Below are 23,263 nucleotides of genomic sequence, written 5' to 3' on the forward strand. Positions count from 1 at the left end.
GGGAATTGATGGGTGCTCATAGGTACCTGTCACACAAGGCTTCAAGTTTAAGAATTAAAATAAATTGCTCTTTTGAAACTATAAGCCCGTAGGGAAAATGATTAACCTTTGTGTGTGTAGCAAGTGTGTGTGATACAAGAATAGGCACATGCTTCTGGTTACTTGCAGGCTCTGATGTCTCTAGAAATCCTCAAGTTTTTAAACGAATACTGTCATTCTTTGGTCATTGTACACATTAGACACTAAACTTGATAAACACTATATTATATGATATCCTGCCTAATAGTTCATCTTCTAGGCAGAAAGTAAAATGATCTTTGCAAGAATTTCTACCTAGAATGTAAAATGGACTTTATTTCAGCTAAAAGTTAATGCTTTACATCTGGGCTCATTATGTCTGTCTGGCAGGTGTTAAGCACACCTGTGTTTGAACATATCTCTGGCTTTGGTTGTTTGTATCTGTCCCGGGAGGGAAGCTTATGATTTGTGTGTGTGTGTGTGTGTGTGTGTGTGTAGGTAGATCTCCCTGGGAAGTCTATTTAATTCCTCCAATCTACCTGATATCCCTCATCTGAAATAGACTACTGATAAGGTGATTCGATGTCTGCCCTTTAGGAACTGTTCCACTGCCTAGGAGGTGATGTGTGGAGTTGAGGGGAGAAAAATAGATGGGAAGGAAGGATTGGCAGCTCAGTGGGTGTGAGGGCCGGATCTTATCCTAGTGATGGGACCACTCCTAACCTGGGGCCTGCAGGTGAGGGTCACTTACAGCTCCTTGCACGCCTAGGCTACAGGGCAGGCTAGAGGGACATGAGCTTTCTGGTTAGCAAGAAGACGGACAAATGGCACTAGAGTCACAGTGTGTGTGTGGGGCAGGGAACTGTCACCCTAGAAATAGAATTTAATTTAGTTAAGCTCAGTTGAGTTTGCCTAGTCTGCACAAGGTTCTGCATTTAGCTGCTGAGTATATATGAAAATAGGGCAAGCGGAAAGCTTGGACAAGACACAAGTGGAAGGACACACACACATGTGCAGAACTCCCTTGTGGAAAGTCCAGTCTTCCCCTGTCCTGGTCAGCTTTTCTGGCCTCTGCCGTAATATACCACACTGCAGACTGTTTTTCAAGTTCAAGACTCCTTTTCGTTTTGTTGGTTTCTCCGACTTCCCCGCTGTGAATCCCCACCACACTGGCAATGGAGCGCTCCACTACGCCCTGTCCTGGGTGACTTCCCAGCTGCAGTGCAATGCTACAGGCGAGTAACACACTGCTGGAGCGGAGGGCCTGTCACTGTCTCTCTAAATGCCTCAAGGCAAACACATCAGTCTATATACTCTTTTTCTTGAGGGTAAGAACAGATTTTATATAATCTGTATTCTGAAAACTCACGAATCCTCAACAAACAAAAACACTACAAGATGTTGGTTTTAATAATCAAGACAACCAAAATCCAAAATGAAAGAAATACTTTTTATTTTTAAGACTTAAGAACTTTATTTGGAATCACTGTGAGAGGAAGCCAAGCAAAATTAGGGAAGATAGGGTCTTAGCAAAAAGGAAAGAACAATTAACAAAATGGTAAACAACCTTAAGATTTCTTGCATAAACCTCAAGGAGTCAACCTGAATTTAAATGACCAAATTATAAACACTTTCTCTGAAGCCAGTATCTGACTTATCTCAGTTTCTAAGGGCTGTCAAAAATAAAATCACAGAACTATGGTGACAGTCAATATCGAAAGCAGTTTTATGTCAGATGCCAGAACATTCCTAGAAGATTCATGAAAAATACATAGAAACACTTTTGGCTTCATTCATTTCACAAGTCACAAAAAACACAGCTCTAAGGAACTAGTAAACTTGGGCACTGAGCTAGACTCTGTATGGAGGAGCTATGGGTCTCACAGAAGTCAGTTAACCTCTCTGGCTGTTAGTTTCCTCATCTGTAAAACAAGACAACTGGGTGATCTCAGGGCCCCTCCCTTTTAGCCCTAAAATCCAATGATTTTGGGGGTCCAAATGATTTATGTGTCAATAACAAAGAGCTACTATGAATGTAGTCATTATTCAGTACTTGCCTTTCTAGGAACTATGTTGAAATATCTTAAAACATTACGTTATTTCCTCAGTAAGGTAATATTACCTATGAGGTAATATCCTCATTTTACAGATAAGAAAACTAAATCTTAGAGATGTTACATATCTTGTCGAAGGTTACAAGTTAGGAAGTGTTGAATCCAAGATTTAAGTCTAAATCTTAAATCTATTAGACTCCAAAGTGGTGCTCCTAAACCCTACACTACCCTGCTTCTCTAAAAATCCCCTTACATGGCAGCCAAGAAAGAACAGTGGATTGGGAGTGAAGTAATGTGGGCTCTTCCTGTTCCTGTTGTGTTTCTAGCTAAGTGCCTGGGCATCTGTAAAATCTCACCTGTAAATTCAGGATGTTGGCAGGATGGCCTCTGAGGTCCTGCACAGCCTCCATCCACAACTTACCACTTATAAACACAATGATCAACCACTAAAACCACAGGTTGTCTGAAAACATGGGATTTCCCCCATGTCTTGGTGTGGTATTTGGCTCGGGGCTTAGCGTGTTTAAGAGAATGTTTGTACTGGCTGACCGGCCACATTTGTAGAAAAGTGTATCTTGTCCAGCTGAGCCGCCTTCATTTTTGACCTTCTAAAGGTCAAAGGCTGTAGATATGACACGACTCCTAGCCTGGACCAGTTCTCCCTGCAGCGCCGTCCTTAAGTCACACAGACTCCAGTGTGCACCTTGTCCCTACGGCTCCTGGCCCTGTGGTGAGGAACAGGGAGACCTGTGACCAATGATGAACAGTTAGGGACTGGGATTTCATCTACTTTTGGGATAAATCTAAATAGTTTCCATTTTTATCCTTTGCTAGAACAACTATTTTCCTAGGAATTTACCCTAAAGGAAGCACTGGACAGTGTATAAAGTTGGCACATACAAGGATGTTTCACTGCAGGGATATTGTAACAGGACAAAATGGGAAACAGGCCAAATGTGCATGAAGAAGATAGGCATTAAACAAAGTATGGTATATTTGTGATGGAATACTCTGTAGCCCTTCAAAAGAATGGCATTTTCACTGACATGAAAATATCTCCGCAATATAAATGCTGAGAGCAAAACATTTTTGCAAAACAGCATGCATGGTATGATGCCATATATGTAAAATGAGAGGACCGGAATGATGTTCACTAACTACTGATGATGTCACTTGGTGTTGGGAACACTTTGGCGTCCTACTTCAGGTCTTGCTATATTTGAATTTTCTGTAATGAGCACGTGTTGTGGTTGTTTTAAACAGAAAAAGTAAATACAACAACCAGACCAGTAACACCAAAAGTGTGGTACAGGAAAACGACACCTTACACTTACAATAGTGTTAAGTGTTTTAATAAAAATGTAAAATTTAAAACTAAGTTAAAGCTTTAAGAACTGAAAAACCTAAAGGGTTATATTATGAGGCTGGATTTCACCTACAAAAGAGGAATCAGAAACAGTCTCTGCCTTCCTGCCAAATAGCACTCACTCTTGTGAGGGCACTCAGGGTTTTCGGGAGAGAGCACTTGATCGTGCCAAGTAATTTCACAGGCTGTACTCATTTTGAAATGCACTCATTTTCAACAGTCACACGAATATTCCTGGAAGTATATTAATCCCCCCAAAGTCCACAGAATTTAATAATCAGCCATTAGGAGAAATACTCTTGTAACTTAAGTTCTTTAAGAAATATAGCATTGTAGCTAGGAAAAAAAAGGGCGTCCACAGTCGAAGGTGGGCAGAAAATAACTGTGCTGTTTTAAGCCGACAGATAAAATTAAAAATAATGAATATATAAATGGGTATTTCTGAGCTGTTAATGACTAGTTAAAATTAGCAAGGACTCTGAAGTGAGGCCAGAGACCAGCTCAAAGGGAATTACTAATTAAGAATCACTGCTGCTTTAGAAGGTCACAGAATGTTCTACCCCTCCACTCTTAAGCTAAAACCCTATCACCAAAAGACAAAACTCAAACTGAACTATGCAGAAGTTTAAGTATGAAATGAAACTTGGTCCAAAAGTGAAACCTGACATGGGTCTTGCGCTCAGTAACAGCCCTTCTCCTGGAGAATATCAATGAGATAGTAGGGAGCATTCCGGTGCTGGCACCTGCCAGTTATCTCAACCCAAGATCTGTCTTTAGAAGTAATTTTTAATCTTGGCGCAGGAAGGCACAGCATACTTTAGATGATCATCTAAAATCCCAGAATGCAGTAACATAACTCATTTAATAGAAGTTTCTCACCAGGGGGACAAACATCTATTCTGTCTCAGATGTGCAGAGTACAGGAGATGATGCAGATGGCCGAGCGGTGTGGAAGAGTTAGGGAAGGCAAACAGAAAAGAATTAAGGTGGTGAGCCTTTTTAAATTTAAATATGGAAAACCTAAGGATGGCAAGGAGAACCTGGGTGAACACTGATTTTAAAAAAAAAGAGGGAGTTAAATGAACATAGTGGATATTCACACAAATACTAAGATTTCAACTTTTTATTAATGGACCAGAAAACTAAAGGCTAACTGACTTGCCTAACTAAGCTCATATACCTAGACATGAAATGCTCTTTCTACAAAACAGTTGCTTAAAAGAAAAGGGGCAAAAGAAAACCCTCGTGAAGCTTCCATGGACAAATCCAACCCAGGGGATCTCTTCCTCTCATACCCCTAAGGTGGTCAGTGTCTTTCCTGTCTGGGGACTTTTAACTGCCTCTGTGCTCTGTAACCACTTCATGCTTCTATGTCCATCTCATGCACAGGACAGGACTGTGATGTATGTGTCTTTTACATCCCCTGATGCTACTCAACCCACACATTTCAAATTCTAGATGAGCTGTAATACTGGTAATATGCCAAAATATCATTTGTTTAAACTATACTTTTATAGCCAGCTAACCACACCACATGTTGCCATACAACATGCTCTGTGGTTGATAACAGCTGAGGATAATTACCTCTTATACCTGATCACCAGTTTTCAAAGAAAATAATCACACCAGACCTATCTGAACATGATTTAATACTTCTGGCATGGCAGATAGTATTGTGCCTCTGGGTCATCATATGAACAATTACTAAAGGTAGCTGACAGTAATTTTCAAGTGACATGGAATAGCAAATAGTGATAATTTATCCCTTTCCCTGTTGGTCACTCTCAGCCTAACTCTTACCCTTCTGGCTCTGCATTCATGTGCCTACCACCCTCCAGTTAATTCCAGGATGGCTAGATCTCTTAAAGCACCACTGCACAGAGACACCATTCCTGCTTTCCCCATCACTTCGCACTTACAGCCCTCAGTCAAATGCCTACAGCTCTGTTTCTGCTCTCCCAGCCTTTTTAGGGGACTGATTGGTTAATTCATAATTGCGGCTGGCCATGGCTTACAGAGAATGAGTCCGATGTCATCCCTCCCATGGTTAGTCATATTTCCCTGGGGTTTCTGGAAGATGCAGTGACTAAACACAAAAGGAAACAGATCCCTGAAGATGAAAACCTCAGGCCGTGTACCTGTGTGGGGTGTGAGTGGCTGAGGTTGATTTTAGAACAAAACAAAAACAGTCTGTTATGGAGATGCTTGAAAAGAAAAAAAAAACAAAACAAAAATGGAGGCTCTCAATGTTCCTGTTTCGGAAAACATTCTAGAAAGGCAGAGCACTCTTCCGAGGATTGACCTCAGAGTAGGTTTTAACCTCTTCTGCATGAACGTGAGGACCACCTGTCTACCAAACTGCTCACAATCAGGCGGGAGGCATACTTACTGTGCATAAGCTGCAAAGAACATAGATTTTTTTTTGCCACTGGGTGCGTATTATATGGATGACTTAGGAAACTTAAGGGACACCCATGACCACCCACACTTGTATTCCGGCAATGGCAGTCCTGGGGCACAGAGCCATGGGTCCCACCTGCCTGAGATGCCTGCTGCCCGTTGTGGGCATTCCATTCGTGGGGGGTGCTCCTGACCACTTTAGCAGTGCTCACCTTTTCCCTGAGTGCGCTGCTTCTACAATACTCTTCTGTGGGGGCAAGCACTACTGATGCTCTTATAAATGCCTTGTTTAGTGTAACACCATTTGCCTTTAAGCTTTATGCTTCTTTTGTGCACAGGCTTTTTAAAAGCTGTATGCATACACTCTAACTGCTGGTTCCCACCCTGCCCGCAGAGTGGGACCGTCTCCTCAGTGCAGGCCTGTTTAAGGGGGAGAGTGGCCATGTTACTGTGAGAAAAGGCATTGTGATCCCTCAAATAAACAAGACTTCGAACAGGAAAGTGCACTCTGACTTGAAGGTAACTTCATTTCTCTTGATTTAGGGCCAATCTATAGTTAAATCCAGTCCTATAAAACCACAGACAAAGCTGCCTGTGAAATGTTACATAAAATTGTACTGGTTTATTCACCCTAACAAACTTGAGTTCAGGCCATTCTTGGAGATATTGCAGGTTTGGTTTCAGAGCATCACAATAAAGCAATTCGTAATCTTTTTGCTGGTGGAGGGTGTAGTCTACATTTTAGAAAAAATGCAACATGTCAAGCACAACAAAGCAAAGTGCAATAAAACGAGGTGTGCCTGTTCCCACGCTGGGTCAGACACTAATTCCAGTGATGAACCTACTTCTGAGTTCTGAGTAAGCGAATGTACTCAGGGTAAACCTAGGCATGATGGTTCCTGTGGTTGTCCGTCTTTATAATTTACAGGCTCTGACCCTCACCCTGTGGTCTTACTCCTGGCTTGTTCTGACGGACAATAAGCAGAAGCCCCATTTCTTGAGGGCACAGACTCCTGTTTCTCTACCACACGGACATGGTAAGCCTAGACCCTCACAATGATCTAAGCCCTCAGAGCTCATCATTTCATTGACAAGAAGAGTCCAAATAAAAACTGGTCAAGTAAGTCAACTTTTATTTAGGCATCAATATCATAAGACATTCCCATGCTACTCTTTGAGAACACCAACACCAAGAGATGAGAACGCTGGATACAGATAAATAATGCTTAGTAATCACTAAGCACTTGAAAACTTTAAAAAAGCAGGTATAGGTGGGGAAGGGAAGGCTCAGTAGGCTTTATAAAAGGGCCATAACAAGAACAATATCATTTCAATTCAATACAGTAACCCAAGACTTCATTTTTTCTCAATTCTCAGAAAAAATATTTAGATTTTCTTTCTTATCATTTTTTAACCAGCAATTAATACAAATATTTGCCTCCTCTCATAAGTGATATCCAAAAAATATCTAAAGGCAATAGTTTATAGGGATATGGGCTTACTTCTGGATAATTTAATTAAGTAATAATACGTAAATTGTCCCCTTTGAAGGGGATCATTCCAATAAAAATGATCATTTTTGGCTGGGATGGAACACACAAAAATGAGTCCCATTTAATGATCATTAAAACCATTTTAACATTCGTAAAAAATTAAGTTCAGGAATTTTAAAATAAAATAATTACTAATAATACTTATGTTCGCTTTGGGAGATTCAGTGTAAATAATAATTTATAATTAAATCAGCCTTCCCAATTGTTTTACTATTAGACAGAATAAAGACTAATCAACTCATATTGAAATATTATATACAAATAATAGTAAATGATGCAAATTTTTCAAGATTACGCTTTATAGGAAAAAGAAGGGATAGCCTGATATTTCCGATAGAAACATTAATAAATAATGTAATAAAATTCTAAGGTGTTAGGGTCAAGGAATAAGAGAAAGTTGATGGAACGAGGGTATTTTTATTGGTAGTTGTTTTCTCAATTTTTTGAATTTTTCCACTGGAAGCCTAAAAATTTGTGGTTGAGTATACACAATAGCAGTAAGTATGGGCCATTTATAAGAGCAAGGTAAGACATCAAATGAGAATTCTGAAGTTACAGTCTCCAGGCTGGTGCAGAATATATATCTCTTTTCAACTGTCCAATAAAAAAAAAAAATCAAGGAAAGCGTTAGAACTACAGACTAAAACACAAAGTGCTGAGAGTCATTCCACATTTGCCTTGTTCTAGAAACAGTGTTCACTGTCTCCTAAATGAAATCAGGATTCTTTTTGTCCCTCTGTACATCAAAATAGCTATCTACTTTATTTTAAGATAAAACATTTCTATAAAAACATGTTTAATTCTTTTTAACGATCAAATTCAGCACATTAGGCTTTGGGAAACAGGCTGGGTATAACTATTATCAACACGTGGAAGCTCTGGTTCATAGAATTACAATTTAAGCTCCTATGATTTCAGTTTTTACTTGGAAAAAAGAGAATGTATTTATAAATTTCCTGCTCTTCAGAGGATCCTGAAATATTAAAAAAATACTACAATTAAATAGCCACTGCACAGACTTAACCTGACCTGGAGTGAAATGGATGTGCAGGTGTGACAACCTCTCAAGTACCCTGACATTGTGCTCACTGGATTGTATGGCATAGCCCATGAGGCCTCATGGTACCTGCCAGTACTCAGTCTTCTACTGAGAAGAGCCAAATATGTCTTTAGTTAAAAAAAAATCAGCCTATACTCTGGAGATGGAGAAATGGACCAGAGATAGATGTAGGAGCTGAGAGCAGCCCAAAAGGGAAAGCCCAAATATGAAGGTATTTACCTATTCTAATCTGATCCTCCTTCCCTGAAGAGGTCTTTTGGATATCTGGCAGCATGTTCACTCACTGCGTTATTCGTTAAGTATTATAATAAGAAGGAGAAGCTGCTGAGACCTCCTTCTCTACCACAATAGAGGAGGAACTGCCAAGCTGGGTGACTGCTGCAGCCAGGCCAGGTGTGGTCTTTGAGCAACCACTAAAACTTGGCATATAGCTAATACTCCAGCTAATGAATATCTCTGCTACTGTCTACACAGACCAGTAGATAAAATTTCTTTTCAACTGGCAAGAAAACTAAAATACTTCATGGTCTGACCTCGGGGATCTCTCTCTAGCTATATGCCATAAGCCTCAGGAGCCCTGGTCTGTCTCACCTTCCCCAAAGCGGTCAGTCACATGCTGGTCTCCTTATAGTGGTGCTCATAATACTCATGAGTTCTGAAGAATAGGAAATGAAAAGGATCCTTCCTGTATGTCTTGGTAAGACAAGTGCTTCACAAGCAGTTATCCTTGAACACAGTGTTGGTTACTTCAAAGTCCCTAGATGCCCAGAGGTCTAGGGCAAGGCCTATGCCAAATCCAGCCTTCTGCCTGTTTCTGTGAGTAAAGTTTTGTTGTATTACAGCCATGTCCATTTGTTTATGTACTGTTTATGGCTGATTTCTTGCTGTGGCATCAGAGTTGAACAGTTACATCAGAGACTATTTAGTATACAAAGCTCAAAACATTATCTGCTCCTTCATAGAAAAAGTTTGCCAAGCCCTGATTACTGCATGTTGGTATAACCCTTTGGAAATGAAGGATAGCTTGCCTGCCCCAAGAATCTCCTACATATTATAGATGACACATATCCTATATTTGGGTGTCCTACTTTTATACTTTTACTGGGTAAACCCAAGAGCTGCCAATTGCAAGTAAAACTTAGGGCAGGAGTATACTCTCTGTAAGTGGGAGAGGCTCCGTGGTATGACTTGGCTGCCCAGGCTACACTGTGACCCTGGGGCATCAGGATGCTGACCAGGATGCTGCATATAGCTTGAGGCATGTCCCAGTATGATCACAAAGCACGCCCCTGGGACGCTGGAACAAGGCCAACCTATTAAACAGGTGCCATTTTCTCAGTAAACAGCTCTGGCTGGCTACTAGGTTCTAACAGACAGTGAATGCCCGACACCCAAGGAACCCAAGTGATTATATCATTAATCCTTTTTGAAGTTTTATCTGATCTACCAAATTATACATAGCATGCTTTTAACCAATAATGTGACATGTAAAAATAAGACTGGGCTTATCGAGGTCCCGAAGGCATAGAATACCCGAATGGGCTAATTACAACCTTTACCAGTAGGCTTTCCCCCTCAACCAGGGTCATGTCTTCACAGAGGCAGTCCCTATAATCAGGTGATAATTTGAGAGACCCGAGCTTGGTTCATTTGTGATAGTTCTAGTCACAAGGGCACCGCTACAGCATTACAGCCCCTGCAGGGGTGGTACTGGGAAACCTTATGGAAGAAACACGTTCTGATTTGGCAAAATTTCAAGCAGTTCCTTTCACTGCCCATTATACTGTTTTAGGATGGAAAGCCTTTGGTCAGTGTTATATCAACTCACAGACGTGGCTAATGGTGTACCCAAACGAGATGCAGACTTGAAATAGCAAGGATGGAAGATTGCTGATGAGGAGAATTGAGGAAAGTAGATGGCCATGCAGAAAGGACACACTTGTGTGCAATAGGAATTCTTTCCAGAGTGCCCACGACTACAGCGAGGTCTCTCAATCATCATGTGGACAGGGCTGTGTCTATATCTTCCCTCCTCAATCTGATACTTGCTCAATGGCCTTATGAGTGACCACCCTGCCAGTGACAGAGGCTTGTGTCAGCCAGTGACTATAGAAGCTAATGAACAACCCCACCCTAAAGTCAATGTGAATGTCCCTACTGGCCAGTGCCCACTTTGTCAGCAGTATTAGCCAATCGTGAGCCCTTGATCTGCTACCATGCCTTGAGGAAACCAGTTAGTTAGTTAGTACCAGGCTCACTACACTGGGACCTTTCCATTGTTGAAGGGACAATACCCTGCCCTCACTGGAATTGATAGTCTGGATTTGGATTGGCCTTTGTGGTCTTTTGCACTCTTAATGTCACCACCACATGTGTTTTTATAAATTCCTTGTATGCCACCACTACCGTAATGTACAAAATGCCTCCAAGGACCCACTCCAGTGAGAAAGATCAGACAGGTACCCTGATGTCAACAGGATGCTCTGGATTCTTCAGGTATCTATCATCAACCAAAAACAGGCCTACAGAATGATGACAGAGACCCTTATGTGCTTAGACTCAAAGCAGTTATGAACTTGCAGGTTGGAATGCTATCTTTTAGGACTATGGTATTTGTTCTGTCCTAGCAGTATATGTACTGTCAGCAAAATATTGTATTATCTCCCCCACAGCCAAAAAAAAACCCAGGTCTAAGGAACAAGGGGTAGAAATGTGAGTGGACTCTATTAAGGTTATAATTAATTATCTATTTAAAAAACTGTGCCCCTAGCCCTGCCTGGTGTGGTTTAGTTGACTGGGCATCATCCTGCAAACCAAAAGGTTGCTGGTTCTATTCCTGGTCTGGGCACATGTCTGGGTTGTGGGCCAGGTCCCCAGCTGTGGGCATGTGAGAGGCAACAGATCCGTGTTTCTCTCCCTCTCTCCCTCCCTCCCCCTTTCTATAAAAATAAATAAATAATCTTTAAAAAAAAATTGTGTCCCTAGAACTATGACTCAGGCTCTGCTGGCCCAACTGGCATAATGTGTATTGGAAAACACATTAAAATTGGTAATCATTTCTAGATGGTGGGATTAAAGGTAATTTCATCTTTCTTCTTTATGATAATTTGGTTTTCCAAATTTTTCTAAAATGACTGTATCATTTCATATGAAAACATAATTACTAAACTAAAAAAAACCCCCACACACATATAGCTCCAGAAGCATATTTTCATTGAAAATGGCACATAACAGAAGTAAGGACTTGTAATGAAAGGAAGGCGCTGTTAACAAAATGAGGTTAAGACAGGAGAACTAGTTTTCCATTTTCTTTTTAGTGGTTACTGTGCAGCGTTCCAGATCAATTACGGAAACAATTGAAATCTGACTGAGTCCCAATTTCCTAATTTGTCAAATGAAGATAACTATATATCTCATAAGGTACATGAAAGGACATCATAACAGCAACATCTCTATAGGCATGAGTAATAACTGGTGGTAGGTAGTGGCTTATGTGCTCAAAGTTTTCAGAAAGAAAACAAAACAAATTAGTTACCTTTGGGTTAAAGTATCTACAAGACTGTGGCTGAGAGCCTCCAAATAGGGCTATGCGGTAGTCATGTTTCTTCCTTCTGGGCCTTGTGCCTTCTACCAGTTCTTCTCGATCCTCCGGAGACAGGAGATGATACCTCATTCCACCTGTAGAAAAATACATGGTAATGCTTTAAGAATCTCAGGCACTTGAATGCTTGGGAGTAGAAAAACCCACACATAATAGTGCTTTTATTTGTGCAAACTGTTTTTTCCATCATCCCTCTATTGCATTTAAGGAAAGAGTGAGGGAGAAGAGGCAGGAGGATCTGAGTTCTAACCAATTCATTTTTCTCAGTAATTACCATTATGCTGATTGCCCACTGACTTACTACCTACCAGTGAGTTATCTGGCTCTTCAAGCAATAGCTGCCAAAATAATAATGACTGAAATTCAGATCTCCTAACCTAGTGGTTCTCAATCTTAAATGCACATTAGAAATCATGTAGGAAAGCTCTGAAGCCAAGCCTGGGCCATACCACAGGCTAAGTAGATAAAAATTCCTGGGGGTAGGGCCTCAGCACTGGTATTGCCACTTAAAATGTGGTTCAAAGACCAGTATCTTCTGCATCTGGGAGTTTGTTAGAACTGAGTTCTAGAACTTACCCTAAACCTACTGAATCAGAACCTGCATTTTAAACAAAGTATCAAAGTAATTCAGATGCACATAAAACTTTGAGAAGTACTGCCTTAGATGATTCTAAAATGCAGTGAGGATTCAGAACTCTTATAATCTAACATGATCCTTTAGGATTTTGTCAAGGGCCACTTAACAATTAAAAACCTTTAAGGTGTCATTTTACATCACTGTGGGGAAGGCAGGCTGTTCAATAAATGATGGTAGACAATGACATGGACAACAAATTTGCCCCCCCACCTCATATTTACTCCAGAGTAAATTTAAAATCAATTGAGTATTTGAATATGCAAAAAATCTCATAAATATACTAAAAAAATAGTGAATTTTTTATACTTAAAAAAAATTAGGCCCAGAATGAGGAAGCCTAAGAAAAGACAAACAAACAAACAAAAACAAACCCCCAAAACAAAACAAAAAACCCCCCACAGGACACATGAAAACAAAAATTCAGAGTTAACTATGTAAGATTTTAAGTTAAATTACAGCATGGCAAAAAAAAAAAAATCAAGACAATGGCAAACTAGGACATTTATAAATCATGTAAAAGACAAATATAAAAAGATACCCTATTAATGAATAAGATTAAGACCTGCAACAGAAAACTAGATTCAGTATCTGAACACAGTTCACAGAAAATGAACTACCTATAAACAACTCTTCAACATATGAAAAGATGCTTAAGTTACAGAATACAAATTAAAATCGTATTTTTCCACTTATGAGATTGGCCAAGAACAACTATCTGGAACACAGGGGGAAGTATAGGGAAGCAGCACCCCATCCATTGCTGGTGGGGATGTGGGTGGATACAACCTCTCTGGGGGGCAGTACAGCATGACCCACAAAAATCACAAATGCACACACCCTTGAGCCAGTAATTCCCCTTTTAGGAGTCTATCAGCCTGAAGTTCACTGTCAGGGAAATGGCTAAAAATTATGGTACACCCATACAATGGAATATTATTATGGCTGTTAGGAAGAATGAGGAAGGGTAAAGATCTACATTATTTCATGGAATAGTGTCCAAGAAATAATGTGGAATGCAAAAAAATGTAGGAGTATACAGTGTGATACCATTTATACTTAAGTTTATATTTTATGCATATATATACTTATTCATATATTTAATTTATACAAGCCTATGTAAGTAAATGACCGTATGCACACACTCAAGACCACCTTTGGAAGGATACACAAAATGATAATGGTAATCTCCATACTAAGGGGGTTAAGGGGTAGCGGACAAGGTTATCAGAAAGACCTAGTTTTCTCTATATACCTTTTTACTTAAAAAAAAAAAAAATATATATATTTTAGAGAGGGGAAGGGAGGGAGAAAGAGAGGGAGAGAAACATCAATATGTGGCTGCCTTCTGTGCACCCCCTACTGGGGACCTGACCCGCAACCCAGGCATGTGCCCTGACTGGGAATCGAACCGGCCACCCCTTGGGTTCGCTAGCCAGCACTCAATCCACTGAGCCACACCAGCCAGGCCCCTTTTTATACTTTTTGACATGTATATGATGTGCAGTATTATTGATCCAAAAAATAAAATAAGGTAAACAGTTTCCAACCCAGGCAAAACATTGCTGTTCATGAGGATGTGTTGGGCCTTTATAGTTGGGAGAAGACAGGTGTAGAGAAGAGTTTGTGAGTGGATACAAATCAGTATCAGTACTTGGCATTCCCTTCTATTTCAGAGTTTGAGTGGAAGCACTTGGCATTAGAACAGCTGGAAATCTCAGGGGCCGAGGCTCGGGCATGCTTGAGGTTAGGGTCTACAATCTTTTCCTGTAAAAGTCCAGAGAGTAAATATTTTAGGCTCTGCAGGTCACACATGGTTTTTGTCTCATATCCTTCATTTGTTTTTTACAGTTCTTTACAAATCTAAAAACCATCCTTAGGCTCAAGACTGGATTTAGTCTATGGAGTGTAGTTTGCTGACATCACTGCCACCTCTTCTGCTCTAAGACAGTGGTTCTTAAAGTATGTTTCCCTGGAAACTTGTTAGAAATCCAAATTATTGAACACTACCCCAGACCTTCCAAATCAGAAACACTGGAGTTTGAGAGTCACTGCTCTCGGAGGGTCCCACACAGGTCACAGGTACACTTTGAAATCTACGGACATAATCTCCCAACAAGATAAGACAGGTAGCAGGGAAAGAGAGACAGGAGGGAAAAGGCCACTGGGCGAAGTGGCTGACTGGCCAACTGTGTTGACCCCTGAAGGAAGCATGAATGTGGGTTCCTTCATTGACAGGCCTTTCTCTCCAAGGACAGGGATGGGGGACAAGCACTCTGGCCCGTTCCCCTGAGGAACTTCTTGCTCCTTAGGCCTGTTCCTTTGGGAGGGGTCCCTGTAAGAGTCTGGTGTTGTCATTTGCAAATTCTGAGTTAAGAACTTGGTCTGGCCCTTTGTGGTGGCTGTGTGTTCTTCATTTTTATAACTAATTTTCTTTTAGTTGTAAATTCTTTTGGTTTAGTTTTAGTCTATTTTCTGTTTTTCTCCCAGTCTCAAAGGCAGCACTAGGTCAGGTGGCAGTAAGGTAACTGATAATCTGAAGACGGGAGGCCAGAGGCCTTCCTTCCCCCGGGTAGCTCTGCCCAGGCCCCAGAGTCTGAGTCTCTGCTGCTTGTGCTATGTCAAGAAATGTTAAGACTCACTGTTCTTTATTAAAATAAATAAATGAATAAAATATATAAAAAACAATAAGACCTCAAGAGTCTAACCCCCACACTTGGTTGGATTTCTGGAATGGCCCTGCTATCCTTTTTCTAAGTCAGTTCAGAATCCACGTAAGAACTAAATACTATACCTGACAGAGAATGGCTAATTTTCCTCAACCATGTATGAAGCAAAAAGTGCAGCTCTCTGCCCAATGGAATGCTAAGGCCAGAAACGTAACACACAATTTGAGAATGAGGCATAGCGAAAAACCCGGTATTAACATGTATGAAATCCAAAGATGAAAAGCCCTAATATAAAACATCTATTTAGTCCAAATTTTCTTTCATCTCTCTTCATTTAAGAGACTAGAGGCCACCTATGTTTTACTTTTTATAACACTACAGCTTGGTTTTCAAGACACCAGCCTTTGGTTCTAGTAGCTCGGTGAATTCTTCTCTCCTGGTTATTTTCCTCCTCCTACTCTTACATGCAGATACTAACTATGTTTTGTCCTTGAGTCACATCCTTTTCTCTTTTCTCCTTGACACCTTAACTGGATTGAAATATCCAAGTCTTTAAAACAATTATTTTTATTTAATAGAAAGGTATTACACCATACATTGCTTATGTTTTATGCTTTTGTCACTTATAAAAATTTTCCATATTACTCATCTACAATATTTTTTACTAAGTATAAAACATTCCATTATATGGTTATATAATACTTTTCCAATCTGGGTGACAACTTACCTAAAACCACAACAATATTAAGTAATAGTTGTATGATAAGTCTGAGGGAAATTTTTCTTAACTTCCACATTAAGGGAGGAAAGTGATACCACCTAATAATTAGGATACTCAAACTTCTTACCACTCTTGAGAAGGATGTGTTAGGCAGGAGTGAAAGTGCTCACTTCTTTTTTATTTCCGTAGCTTTGTGCCTGATACCAGCTATACCTTAAATAAAATGTCCAGATGAGATACTGATAACAAGGTAAGGTTCAAGGTAGGTTCCAGCTACCTTCTAGAAGAGGCTTTCTTGCTCATCACACACAGGCATACCTCAGAGGTACCGCAGGTTCAGTGTCAGACCACTGCAGTAAAGCAAGTATTGCAGTAAGGCCAGTCAAAATCTTTTCGCTGGTGGAGGGTCTTGCCGTCAACTTGTAAAAAGTGCAACATCCATGAAGCACAATAAAAAAAGTGAAGCATAATAAAACATGGAATGCCTGTATTAACTGAAATCTATACTGCTGTCCCATTTGTAAGACACTGTCCATGAGGTTTTTGGTTTGATTAGTTAGGAAGAGTAGGAATTCAAGAAGAGCCTGGGAGAGTTAGGAGGAGCATCCTTAACTCAGCATATCACAGTCATTGCACTACATATTTTGTGCTCATTTAAAGAGCGAGCTGAATTTCCACTGATAGCAGTATGGCAGCTTAGGTTTTCAGAAATACTTTCTCACTACAAAATAACTATAATGCTGGAAGGAAATGCATTCTTTTAAATGCATAGCTAAGGTCAAAGGGCCAGAAATGAAGAGGGAATTAAACATCAGAATGGTAAGAGATGCTGGAACTACTCTGAGGGCTTTTAATAATACTAGAAACCCAGACATTGATTTTAGTGGCTGTATAAGGGAGAGGTGATAAGATTTGCACAAGATAAGGTGTTGGAGCTGAGATTTCCGCCTAAAGCCAGATTACTTGCATGGGTTATACTTTTCATAACAAGAGAGGCTGAGAAAAAAAAATCTGCCTGATGGCAAAGGGCAGAATAGTCATTTGCCTTTTTTAATTTCAGTTGTAGGTGAAGGTAAAGTATCCCTCCTTTGAGAATTTATTTTAATAGCCCTGTTTTCCTGCAGGTTTGAGGTTTGAGTTTGCGTTCTTCTAAGTTAATGAAACCAAAAGCTAAGAAAAATTCAAAGTAGTCCTGGATTGTTGGGCCCCGGGTACTTGGCAAAAGCAAATACTATTCTCCTCTTGAAGAGAAGAGGGAAGGCCTGCAGGAATACAACCCAGGCCTCCCAATATTCCTGGTAATTAAAGATCAATCAAATGTAAACTCATAATCTAAAATTACGAAACACAAGGAATTAGGCCAGCAGAAATAAACCAACAGAGCTAACAAATAGCAGCATTTGATCTTTTAAAGACTTTAGATATTGGTATTATTAAATATAGAATGTAAAGTAACTATATGACACATATATAAAAATAGCAAATTATAATGTTGTACCCAGTTACCTGAGAAAATATTTACAGAGACTGACATCTGAGGACCCCCAATTAAAAAAATTACCTGGCTTCACTGATTACCTTACAGTTATCCATGAACTGAGAAGCCCACTCACATATACAGAACTTACCCTATCAGTTTTATAATAGCTCACTCTTATAAATATAATTCACAAAACCAAAACATTTCGTGAAATATAATTCACGAGACCAAACATTTAAGAAAAGCTTCCAAGAACAACAAAAACAGAAAAAAATTCAAAGGCAATATAGAAAATGTAGATAAGTTAGGAATAATCAAAGGCACTATAATACTACTTTAGAATGATATTACAGACATGAAATAAAAATTAGAGAATAAGTAAAAGCTCACAGAAATAAAAAATAACTGAAGGAAAAGTGTTGAAAGAAAAGTTACGGCAATCTATCAGAAGACAGAATGAAGAGGTAAAGATGAATAAGAAGGGAAATTCAACAGCTGAAGAATCACACTACCAATAATAGAAAAATGAGAAATCTGTGGCTGAAAAGATAGGGAATACCCAACATAACTTAAAAAAAATAAAATGCACACCAAGATACATTATTGTGAAATTTCAAAACATCAGGGATAAAAAAAATAAAAGATTTTATATGTTTACAAGGAGGAATAAAAAAATAAAGGATCAGATTGGCATAAGATTTCTCAAAAGTAACACTGGAAGCTAGTAAATAATGGAGAAATGCCTTCAAAATTCTAACTGAAAATGATTTTCAACATAATTCTATAACCAGTTTAACTATTCCTCAACCTTATGGTAAAATAAAGATGCGGGATTTGTCAAGTTTCCAAATAGTTACTGATTGTGCACTCTTCTTCAGGAACCTTTGGGGACACACTCCACCAAATAGAGAGAATTAGGAAAGGGGAAGACCGGGGTCCAGGGGAGGAGTGAACGGACATCCCAGGGCAGCAGAGAGGGAGGCCCAAGGACGAAAACTGTGCCTTAGGCCTGGAGAGCAAACAGTCCCTGTTGGAAGAGGCAGAAGGAAGGCTCTATGAAGGACGTTTCCAAGAAATAAAATAAAACCAAAATTTTATTTAATTGTACAATTTTATCAAGTAGCATTTTACAGAGGGGTTGCAACTCAGCCTACAAGTCAATAAAATGAAGTAAATGGAAAAAAATGTGACAATTATTAGCTCCAGGCCAAAAAAAAAAATCTTTTAAGAAAGAAAATGTCACTACAGTACACTACTTGGCTAAATAAAGTGATAAAGGGAATGCTAGAAACAAAGTGCATGAAAGCTGTCATACACAAAAGGAGACAAAGCAGAAGTAATATGCATGTATTTTTTACCTTCTGTCACACACATCCTTACAAAATAAGGGCTGGGGCTAAGTCCCCTTCAGGTAGAGAGCTCAGAACCCCAATGGATTAATTATCTGGAAGCGCAAAGTCTTGAATGCTTCTCCCTGGACTGAGTCTGATTCATTATTCTAAAGGGGTTCTGAAGCCCATGAAAAACTGACTACATGATCAGGTTATAAATGGATATTAAGGCAACTTACTTATCACCATCTTAAGGCATTCAGGATTGTCTTGAATAAGTGGTTCAGCTTGTACCGTTTTACTTAAGAAATTCTTTGATATAAGAGGAAACCTGACTTTAGCAAGGATGTCAACCATAAATGGCTGGCGATTAGGTTCATCGTATTTCAACCACCTGACTGCAGCATCATAAACCTAAGGGGGGAAAAACAGCACAGTAAAGTTCTCAGATGGCAGGCACATTTCCAGTTACCTAGATACAGTCCCACATTGAAGGGGGAGAATCGCATAACCCCGATTCCCCGTATTTTATCTAGTTTTTGCTTTCATCCCCCAAAACTTGCCTGTACTTCAGAACACTCTCCACACTGTTCTAGTGATTCTTTTAGGTTAACATGTTTTTTTTTTTTTGAGCTAATTACTGCTACATAATGTAGTGACAGGAAGAATGTTGAGTTTATGATTTTTAAAAACAAATTATCACTTCCTTTTTGGAAGGAGATATGCACATTTCTGCTGAAAAAAATCTTTTGGTCAATGACAGTTACAACATATGTTCATTTGGGAACAGGAAACAGGTTAATTTCCTAAGAGGCCTTCCATCCCAAAAGATGTGAAAGTCACCTATGATTTTATTTCAATCTGATATTCTTGCGTTGTGAATTGACAGACTCATCTGCTTTACAGAAACTTTATAATATACAAATTCTATATTTTAAAAAATCAATCACAGAATATTTATATAAGAATTGTTTTCCAAAACAATACTGTGGCAATGCTTTAACTATACCATAGAAATCCAAGTTTATTAACATAATTTGATTAACAAATCACAGTTTAAACACACTGGAAACAAACATTATTATTTCATGTACATACATACATATCTACCACAGATATTTGAGCTAGTTAAATTTGGGTTGGTGTTGTTAACGTTTAAATTCTGATCTCCCTGTGATTTAGTTAATTCTTTATGAGAATTGATCTATTTTTTTCAAATAAACTTTTTCTTTTGGAATAGTTTTGGATTTACAGAAAAGTTGCAAAGATAGTTCAGAGTTCCCAATACCCTGCACCCAGTTGTTAAAATGTTACTTTGGTATGATACTCCTGTTACAACTAATGAACCCACATTGATACATTATTATTAACCAAAGTCTATACCTTTAAACAATTTTTTTTGTTTTTATCCAGTGCTCTTTTTCTGTCCCAACCCCATAAAAGATACCACATTACGTTTAGTTCTGTCACCTTACGCTCTTCTAGACTATGAGAGTTTCTCAGACTTTCCTTGTTTTAGATGACTTTGACAGTTTCGAGTTCTGGTCAGGTATTTTGTAGAGTTTCCCTCAATTTGGGTTTGTTTGATGTTTTTCTCTTGGTTAGACGGGGGTTGTAGATTTTTGGGAGAGAGACCATAGAGGTGACAAGCTGTTCTCATTAGATTATATCAAGGGTCCACGCTGTCGACATGACTTGTCACTGTTAACCAGCAGGTAGTATTTGTCAGGGTTGACCACCTGTAGGTTGTGTTTGTTAGGATTCTTCAGCCTAAAGTTACTTTTTCTTCCCTTTCCATACTGCATATAAGTTAATTTTGACGATAGAACTGAGATTTTTCTTTTTGCCTAGTCAGGTCCTCCTGGTCCAAACTGTGAACTTGGAAACTAATACTCAGGGCCATGAAGAAGACTGGACGAAAGAACATGGCTCAGTGCAAAACTTTTATCTTTAGAACAAAAGTAACTCAAGCCTAGGATCTCACACTTCCTCTGTTAGTTTCTTATGGTGCCACAACAAATTACCACAAACTCACTGGCTTAAAATACAGAGAGAAGGATATGGGAAGGAAAAGGGGGATTAAGTAAATGTCTGCACATCAAGGTGTTATGCCACTTCACTCCCAAATGCCTCCACCCAGCTTACGCCTCTGACAATTTATTTGACAGTAATGAAGGTCACAGTCCAATAAGGGTCACACTGGGCCACAATCAACTGTCAGCAGGGCTGCCTGGAGGCATTTCCCTGCCTTTGCCAGCAGCTTGCAGCCACTTGCATTTCTTGGCTTGCGGCCCCTTCCTCCATTTACGAAGTCAGCAATGGCCAGTGAAGTTTTTCTCACATCGCATCACTTTGACATGGACTCCTCTGCCTCCCTCTTCCCCATCTAAGGGCCCTTGAGGTTATATGGGCCCACCAGGATCATCTCCTCTTCTCAAGAGCATCAGTTTAAGCACCTTTCTAAAGTCTCATCTGCCATGGCAGGCAACCTAGTCACAGATTCCGGGGATCAGTATATAGATACCTTTGGGGGAGGCACCATTCTGCCAGCCATGGCACCCAATAGCTTTTTCTCTCCTAAGTGGCCCATCTCTCATAGAGCCAGCCCTTACAAGCACCCAAGACTTAATTTTCTTATGAAACAGACTTTGGAACACTGTCTAGTATAAAAAAAACACACTCTCTTCTAATAGGATTCTTCTCCTTGTCATGTATCCTACCACGAAGCATGAGAAATCAGTAACAACATTCTTACTAAGAAAAATGTGAGAAGGCAATGTAGTCACCTGGTCCTCTGCTCTCACAGTCAGAGTGTCCTGGTTGAGGAGATGTGTCACTCGCTTGACATCGAGTTGTAGAAATTCATCGGTTTTGTAAACTTCGGTAAAGTGCTGATGGATAAAGTCATCTGCAGTGGCTTTCAGTTCGGGGCAGTCCAGACACTCTGCTAGCACACTTATTCCTGGACACAGAACGGAAATGGAGAGAGTCACCTTTCAGAAAAGCAAACAGGCATCGAGGATAAAACATGACTCCAGGAAGCCTGCACGGATCTCCTAAGTCTGGATTCTTTTTTGCTCCGTTGACTTGTCTATTTCTCATGCCATCTGATGTATGGCTGATTTTGATAGTTTGTAGAACAAGCCCCCTTCAGTGTCTTTTCCAGCTTTTCTTGGCTACTGTTAAACATTTTCTCTTGCATATTAGTTTTAAAGTAAGCTTATCACACCCTACTTTTTAAAACCCTGACATCATTTTAATTAGGATCACACTAATTTTTAGATTACTTTGGGGGCAGGTGACTGTTCGCAGTCTGGAGGACCTTCACTTGGAAACACGGCAGATCTGCATTTATTCAGATTTTGTGATTGTTAGTGTAATTATACAATTTTCTTCATAGAAACCCTATATATGTCCCATTCAGCCTTTTCTTAGCTATTTTAATTTTTGGGAGAGAAGTTATTGATTGATTATTAATGTCACATTATCAGGAGTCTGCAAAGTACTTACTGTCCATGGGTCAGCAGCTAAGACTATTTGTTTACATTTTTAAAGTGTTGTAAAAAAGGTGGAGGGGCAGGGGAGAAGGAGGGAGAGGGGAGGCAGAGGAGAGTGGAAGGGAGCGGGAGAAGGATGATGACGAGGAGGAGCGACAAGGACCACATGTGACACAAGGCCTAAAATACTGTCTCACCCTTTACAGAAAAAAATTTACCAACCTCTCTCCTAAATAAAATCATTGATTATTGTATGTGATCTCCCTTCAAAGTCATGAGATAAATTTTTTCAATTATCTTGATTTTCCATGTTTCAACTTCTTCATGTTGTCTTCAGATAATGAATTTTGAAGCTTTCATATTTATACCATAAAGGTTCTTATAACTGAGGCCCGCTAATGAACTTGTCATCTCAGCTGCCATTTTTAAATGTGCTGATGAAAGCCGGGCATGGGAAATTTTCATGGCGAGCAGTCAGCTACAATACTTTTGCTCCCATCAGGGAGATGACATTTTCACCAAGAACCTGTATATGTTTACTGACTAGTTTTTGGCAGCTGAATTTGTTGCAATTATGTAATCTAATTAAATATCATACAGCTCAATAAAATAGGAATGTGAAAATAAGTTGTTTCTATAAAAACTGATCTTAAGGTATATTAAGACAGATTTGAAAAAAGTTCAAAGTAGGCATGACCAATACATCTGATAAGATCTAGGAAAACACTGTAAAATTCTAGAGGGACTGTGTACTCAGACTCATTAAATTATTGCCTTTCCTGTTCCTTCTAAAATTCCTGCTTCACATTAGTGCCCCTGTATCTTCTTTCCATGTCTTTTCTCTTTTCCCGAATAGTTTCCATTGCTTTGCATTTTTGT

The 23,263-nt window shown here is 39.5% G+C and overlaps 1 protein-coding gene and 1 long non-coding RNA gene across 3 annotated transcripts in view; one reads left to right on the forward strand and one right to left on the reverse strand.

The window, feature by feature from the left end:
* The window catches only part of LOC139440972 (uncharacterized), a 72,771-nt gene that overhangs the window by 12,167 nt on the left and 37,341 nt on the right, over nucleotides 1-23,263 (forward strand). The gene's annotated exons all lie outside the window — the stretch shown is intronic.
* The window catches only part of KLHL7 (kelch like family member 7), a 54,291-nt gene that overhangs the window by 8,567 nt on the left and 22,461 nt on the right, over nucleotides 1-23,263 (reverse strand). For both annotated transcript variants that reach the window (XM_024563127.3, XM_024563128.4), the window contains 3 exons: nucleotides 21,674-21,849; nucleotides 19,127-19,301; nucleotides 11,987-12,129 (listed from right to left, as the gene is read on the reverse strand). In XM_024563127.3, the coding sequence (XP_024418895.1) occupies nucleotides 11,987-12,129; nucleotides 19,127-19,301; nucleotides 21,674-21,849 (494 nt within the window). The remainder of the gene's footprint in view (nucleotides 1-11,986; nucleotides 12,130-19,126; nucleotides 19,302-21,673; nucleotides 21,850-23,263) is intronic.

This window comes from Desmodus rotundus, chromosome 6 (genome assembly GCF_022682495.2).
Source record: "Desmodus rotundus isolate HL8 chromosome 6, HLdesRot8A.1, whole genome shotgun sequence".
In the NCBI taxonomy this organism is placed as follows: Eukaryota; Metazoa; Chordata; class Mammalia; order Chiroptera; family Phyllostomidae; genus Desmodus; species Desmodus rotundus.